We start from the raw sequence: 7,608 nt of genomic DNA on the forward strand, positions 1-7,608 counted from the left end.
AATAAAACAAAAAAAAAAGAAAATGTAAAGTTTTCGTTCCACTTCATCCCAAAATTATTATCTGATCATCACCGAAAGTTATAGGCGTTGTCCTTGATCATAACTGGAATCTCATGGAAATTTTCAAAGCGATCAGCGCCCTCTAATGTGGTTTTGGGTTACTAAATAATGTCAGAATACGTAAGCACCTGTAAATATTTAAGTGTAGCTCCCACATCTGAGTACATACGACCATATAATTGGTATCAATTAAAAGGTCAACCACTCCTCTTGAACATACTTTTTTTGGGTCTAGGTCCTTCAGGGGCAAATTTATACGCCATAGAATACAATTTTTTTTTTTAATTTTTCACACAAAAGTCAGGGTCCATTTGACCCGCTAAATATTGACTGATCTTTATCAAAACAGACATGCTTACTCTTTGGCCCGATCCCCTTCTCCATGGAAAAATTCGCGGTGTTTGGGCCAAAATTGCGGCCTCTGGAGCGACCAGAAAATCAGACAAAAATAAAGTTTTTGGTCCATTTCATCCCCTAAATATTAACCGATCTTTTCCAAAAACAATAGGGGTCTTCATTGGCCAGAACCCATTCTACATGCAAAACTTTGTGAACTGTGGCCTGTATCGTGTTTACAAATTATAATGGACACACATGTCTAGATCGACTCAGCTAGTCGAGATATGACCATCGGTATACTTAAAGGTGGGTCTAAAGTCTTTCGTCCTTGGGCCAAATAAATGAGCTGTACCAAATTTCATCCAAATCGGATTATAAATGCGATCTGTAATTTGTTTACAATTTACGGAGGAACGGATGGACATGCATAAATCGACTCAGAAAGTGATTCTATGCATATTCCCAAAAGGATCCATGTGTCTATCTCGATTCCTTTTGCCAGCTCAGCTAGTCGAGATATGACCATCGGTATACTTAAAGGTGGGTCTAAAGTCGTTCGTCCTTGGGCCAAATAAATGAGCTGTACCAAATTTCATCCAAATCGGATTATAAATGCGATCTGTAATTTGTTTACAATTTACGGAGGAACGGATGGACATGCATAAATCGACTCAGAAAGTGATTCTATGCATATTCCCAAAAGGATCCATGTGTCTATCTCGATTCCTTTTGCCTGTTACAAACATATGCACAAAGACATAATACCCTATACCACGGTGTGGTGACGGGTATAAAAACAAAATACAAATAAAATAAAAAACATCCTTAATTCAATATAGAAAACTTAGAAAAAATTCTCCGTTCTGACGGTTCTTTTTGATTGAGAAAATTTCTCAGTTCGCTGCTGACTCCTTTCTTAGATTGAAAGAAATACCTCAGATTCCAGGTCACCCTTTTTTTATAGAAAAAACTCGATTTTCTAAGCAAATGGGCCTTTTAAGGCCTTTTTCTTAACATCTGGATTTATATATTGCTTATTTATTTTCTTTAATTTATTCTAGGGTAATTAGTTTATAAGAAATGTGTACATTAAAAAAATCATGCTTTACATGCAGCCAATTTCCTCAAGGCCACACGATCCACCTTGCCACATGTTGTCAATGGTATTGAGTCCACGAAATAAATTTTCTCAATCATTGCCAATTGTCTCTCATTGAGATGGGGTTTTATGGCATCCATAATTTTCGCCGAAATTTCATTCTGGCTAGCAGTGACATTTGAATTGAGAACAACGAAAAAAGCTGCAACTTCATTGGGATCATTTGGTGTCTTGCAATAACCAGCCATGCGGGCAACATAAATCTCGGGTATATTAATTGCGATATATTCCAAAGCATTGGGTATGATCTGGAAAAAATATACAAAATGTTTATTAAAATTCCCAAAAATATATTTTATTACAAATACTCACCACTTCACCATTGTTTTTAATTAAATCCTTATATCTAGCCAAAACATGCAATCTTCCCCGTTCATCGATCAACCCATAGTCACCATTAACGAAAAGTCCCTGCTCATTGTAATACACCGAATTATCTAGCGATTTATAACCCTTTAATGGGTATGGTGGTCTCAAAGCAATTTGCCCCGGTTGATTAGCAACCAATGGCCGACATTGATCATCCAATATTTGTACCTCATAACCGGGTAATGGTTTGCCACCATTTATATATATATCATTAGTGATCACCGTACTCATCTCGGTCATACCATAACAATGGAAATTCTTTGCATTCACTGCATGTTTCTTGGATAATTCCAAGATGACTTTTGATGCCGGCTCTCCTCCCAGTTGTATACTGCGAATACTCTTTAAACTTTCCTTATCGTTTTCATCCAATTGTAATAGAATTTCATGGTAGATCGAGGGTGCCACAAATAAATGTGTAATGCCACTACTGCGTAGAACTGCAAAACCATATTCTCCAGTGGGCGCACCACACGAACTTACGCGCTTTATGCCAAATAACATTGATTGTAACATTACAGCTACTTGACTTATCCATCGCAGGGGACTGAAAGAGAAGACCACCGAATTTTCATCCAAGGGGGCGTAATTTTCATCATTATCCCACCAAATGGTAATGCCATGTAACATTAGGGCATGGGTGATTTGTACAATTTTTGGTAGCCCTGTTGAACCGGATGTCAAGGCTAAGATGGCTATTTCATCGCGGGTGTCTTTGATTTCTACACTTTTAAAGTTATCGAAATCTATGGGGTGTTCTGGTTGTTTTAGTAAATCATTTTTGACATTTGGTTGCTGTTCACCATTGATGACTATTAACTGTGGGTAATTTTTATGTTTGGAGTTGGCTAGACATCCTTGAATTTTCTTGAGATATTTTTCTTCATAGAAAATTGCTGAGGCTTCGAGGAGATCAAATAAACCAGTTGTCGATTCTGTAAGTAAAGGAAGGAAATCAGACATTAAATATGAACGAGTGATGAGATTTTTTATGGAAGAACAGACACTTTTCTATAGATACAATTCATCATTTCCTTGACCGCCACCAAACCTTTAGAGGGCCCCTATTTTCTACAGGCATACGCTCTGGTGTTTCTATAAAAATCCATCTTCATAAGGGCACAAAATGTGTTCTTAGACCCGACCGAAGTTTTAATAATTTCCAACATGTGGTGTAAATCAAAATTTCTTTAAAACAAATCGGGACAACGTAATGTTAAATTGTCTGACAATTAAGTACCAAATTAATAACATTAAGATCAGAAACTAGGAACTTTAATTTACAAACATTGACTTACATAGCAAATTTCTTTACTACGAACCAGGAATAAAAAATTACAGCCTTCGCATGGAAAATGTCTCTAAATCCTCAAAGCTAAATTTGTATATCTTATTAAGTGTATTAAGAGGTCGAGTAGTTCACATAGTAAGCAGTATTATTATTATTGAAAAATCCACCGAAATTGGAAAAGCCTAAAACCAGTTTTAAACAAAAACCTTAGCTGATAATTCAAACCTGGCTAGGGATTTCCTTCTAATCTACAGATTAGTGGTTTTTCTTTACTTTTACTTTTTTTAACGTGCAGGGACGGGCGATGCCTTTCCTTTATGCTATGACAGGGATACTGCATCGATAACATTTGGTTGTGCCGATGAACGGATATGATCATTGTCTACTCACTGGTATCATGATGAGACACTCCTTAGACACTTCTTAGAACGGCATTCTGCCAGGTTAGAATATTCTTCCTCTGGGAATCATTGATAGGCCATGTAGACTGAGAGGTCTGAAACGAAATAGACCCATACCTTTGAGAGAGGTCCATAATGCTATTACTGGGGTGTTCGCAACACGTTTCGGTTAAGGCATTGGTATTCCACAATATAGGTATTTGAGTCCGGTATATTGGGTGAATTTTCTGTAATTTTTTTTTGTTCTCACTTGGTAGCAAATCTCCTTACCAAAAAGTGTCAATATTGACCCATGTAACTCCTACAAGTAGCTCCCTTTATTCGATATATTTGTGATTTTAGGCACGTTCTTCAATCTTTTTGGTTTCTATTACATATTAATGCTTTTAATTGGGTAACTAGTGTTAGGCATACTAGTTACCCAATTGAAAGCATCAGAAGCTATAAATATTGGGAGCTGGGATATACTTTCAAACGAAATTGGCTTTAATTATACCCTTCACCATACTATGTCTTCGTGCATATTGTTGTAACAGGCCAAAGGAAACGAGATTGACCCATAGTTCCTTTTGAGAATATGCATAGAATCACTTTCTGAGTCGATTTATGCATGTCCGTCCGTCCGTCTGTCCGTCTGTAGGTGTTAAATTGTAAACAAAGTACAGGTTGCCTTTATAATCCGATTGGATGAAATTTGGCACAAGTCACTTATTTGGCCCAAGGACGAACCCTATTGAAATTGGGAGAAATCGGTTTAGATTTATATATAGCTCCAATATATATTTTCGTCCGACATAAGGTAAATGATGGACCAAAGACCATATATATCAGTCGATTTGCACGAAATTTGGTATAACATACTGAATTGAGCCTAGAATGATGTCTGCCAAGTTTCAAGAAAATCGGTTCAGATTTAGATATAGCTCCCATATATAGTTTCGTCCGATTTCATGTAAATGGTGGACCAAAAACCCTATATATGTTTCGATTTTCACGAAATGTGGCATAACGTACTGAACTGAGCCTAGAATGATGTCTGCCAAGTTTCGTGAAAATCGGTCCAGATTTAGATATATCTCCCATATATTGTTTCGTCCGATTTCATGTAAATGGTGCACCAAAGTCCCTATATATCTTTCGATTTGCACGAAATTTTACGCATCGTAATGAATAAGGTCTAGCATGATGTGTGTTCAGTTTCTTGAAAATCGGTTCAGATTTAGACATAGCTCCCATATATATTTTCGCCCGATTTATTGTTAATATCTAATATCTTTCGATTTGCGCGAAATTTGGCAGAACGTACTGAATTGAGCTTACAGTGATGTCTGCCAAGTTTCAAGAAAATCCGTTCAGATTTAGATATAGCTCCCATATATATTTTCGTCCGATTTAAGGTAAATGGGGCACCAATGTTCCTAAATATCTTTCGATTTGCACGAAATTTGGCACAGCGTACTGAATTAAGCCTAGAATAATGTGTGCTAAGTTTCGTGATAATCGGTTCAGATTTAGATATAGCTCACATATATATTTTCGTCCGATTTAAGGTAAATGGTGCATCAAAGTCCCTAAATATCTTTCGATTTGCACGAAATTTGGTATAGCTTACTGAATAAAGTCTAGAATGGTGTGTTTTAAGTTTCGTGAAAATCGGTTAAGATTTATATATAGCTCCCATATATATTTTCATCCGATTTAAGGAAAATGGTGTACCAAAGTCCCTATATATCTTTCGATTTCCACGAAATTTGGTACAGCGTACTGAATAAAGTCTACAATGATGTGTGTTAAGTTTCGTAAAAATCGGTTCAGATTTAGATATAGCTCCTATATTTTTAAGTGATAATTTATACTCTTTCGAGTCGAGCTTGATGATCTAAGTTTTGCAATGAAAAGGAAAGCCAGGAGAAGAACCTACGTACCCACCATTATGCGACGCGTTTCGCCGTTGGTTAAGCGGCTCATCAGGCATATTGGGCTATGTGGCTTTACAAAGGTCGTACGGTGATAACTTGTATTTATTCCGCCCTTATGCGAAACTTGCATATGCGAATTAAATTCAAATTTGTCAAAGCTCCTATATATATTTTCGTTCGATTTTAGATAAATAGTGCATTAGGGTCCCTATTTATCTTTCGATTTGCACGAAATTTTGCATATCGTACTGAATGAAGTATAGAATGAAGTGTGTTATGTTTCCTGAAAATCGCTCCAGATTTAGATATAGCTCCCATATATTTTTTCGTCCACATATATCTTTTGAAATGAACTTAGTATAACCTATAGGTTAGATATAAATGCTGCACCGAATTCCCCAGGTGGGTCCGATTAGCACAAAATTTTGCACAATTTAGTGAAGTTATTAAGAGATAACGTGTGGCAAGTTTTGTTGAAAATGGTTCAGATTTAGATATAGTTCCTATATATAGTTTCGTCAGATTTTAAATAAAATGTGCACAAAAGATCCAAAGTTAAATAGTTTATACAACCTAACATGTGGAAAGTTTTATTTAATCGGTTCAAATTGTAATAGAGCTACCATACATATTTTCTCCCGATTTTAACTAAATGATGCACCAAGAACTCAAAATATGGCCGATATTCTGTGACAAGTTTCGATGAAATCGGCTTAGATTTCGATAAAGCTTTTATACATATTTTAGTAGTCCCATTGAAAAGAATCAACTCTAAATCTGACCAAATTAAACATTTAGTATAGGTTGCAGAAAAACATATTTATGGTTCCAATTTCATTTTACTGGTCCTTCAAAAATGTGACGTCTGTTAAGATTCATCTGTTGAATATACCCAAAGTGGTGAAGGGTATCATATAGTCGGCCCCGTCCGACTTTACTACTTTCCTTACTGTTTTTTTTCTTTTGGTCACAGAAGTTACATTTTTTTAATACATATAAGAACTATAATTTAAAACGATTAAAATCACATATTACACGTTCTTATGTTCATGTTATATAGTCTGGATTATAATTATTTAATATATATCCTAGTGACTGTGCAAGTATTTCCCCCAAATTTTTAGCAATGTCATGTTCCGAGCAATATACATCTTTTGTTTACTGAATGGCATATACAAATTCACAAACAATGTTTATCTTTTAATGTTTCTTTATAAATAAAACAACTAAAATGTTATCACTGCATTATTCTATTTGAATTATATTAATCTGCCTTAAAGTGGTGTGTTATCTTATCGCACAAGTAATTTTAAACTGTACCTACTGTTTCGATTTTTGTTAAAGCATTTATTTATTATTATTGTGTTTTTTTTTTTTTTGAGTTAAATGTCACTTACCCTCATCCAAATGTACCTCACAATAGTTCGGTAAGGCACCAATTAAAATGCAACCCAGCGACAGCACAGCTACCCATTCGTTATTCATTGAATAGAAAATGACACAGTCTCCCTTCTTGATGCCCAAACGTTGCAAATTAATGGCAATTAATATCGATTGTTCGTAGACATCTTTGGCTGTTTTTGTTGTATTTGTATCATAGAAATGATCAATAATTTTATTTGGATCCACGGAACGCATTGTTTGCAGGAATTTCTCGCCAATTGACAATTTCGCAATATCGCCATATGGATAATTTACAGATTTCCATATTTTCGTTTGGGGATCTTGTACCACTTTAATATATTCTTCAGGCATTATTTTCAAATTTTTATTTTATTAATAAATTTTATTTCAATTTACACTTTTGTTCCGTCTTTATTAAAAAACACCCGCCGTTTGTGTCCACCTTGTTCCGCTTCGCATGAAACTACTATCGATACTAATGTCAACTGCCGGACTGCTCAGTTGTTATAAACTTGCTGTCTACATGCATTTGAATTAGTGAACAAAAGAGAGCATATCGCAAAAAAATAAACTGGCGATCTTATCTCTACAACATTAGCAGAATCTTAGAAACGGTATTTTTTTCAATAGAAATTATTATCAACAAAGATGAGGTTTGTAAAGTAA

At 35.3% G+C, this 7,608-nt stretch overlaps 1 protein-coding gene across 1 annotated transcript; it reads right to left on the reverse strand.

Moving 5' to 3' along the window:
• Positions 1–1,497: 1,497 nt before the first annotated feature.
• Positions 1,498–7,293, reverse strand: LOC133333553 (2-hydroxy-7-methoxy-5-methyl-1-naphthoate--CoA ligase-like). The gene is made up of 3 exons (XM_061541869.1): positions 6,936–7,293; positions 1,871–2,862; positions 1,498–1,806 (listed from the first exon to the last, which is right to left on the reverse strand). Exons 1-3 carry the CDS (start codon positions 7,291–7,293, stop codon positions 1,498–1,500), a joined length of 1,659 nt encoding a protein of 552 aa, XP_061397853.1.
• Positions 7,294–7,608: the final 315 nt, after the last annotated feature.

This window comes from Musca vetustissima, unplaced genomic scaffold (genome assembly GCF_032173495.1).
Source record: "Musca vetustissima isolate MV318-11 ecotype Yass unplaced genomic scaffold, APGP_CSIRO_Mvet_v1 utg50402, whole genome shotgun sequence".
Lineage (NCBI taxonomy): Eukaryota > Metazoa > Arthropoda > Insecta > Diptera > Muscidae > Musca > Musca vetustissima.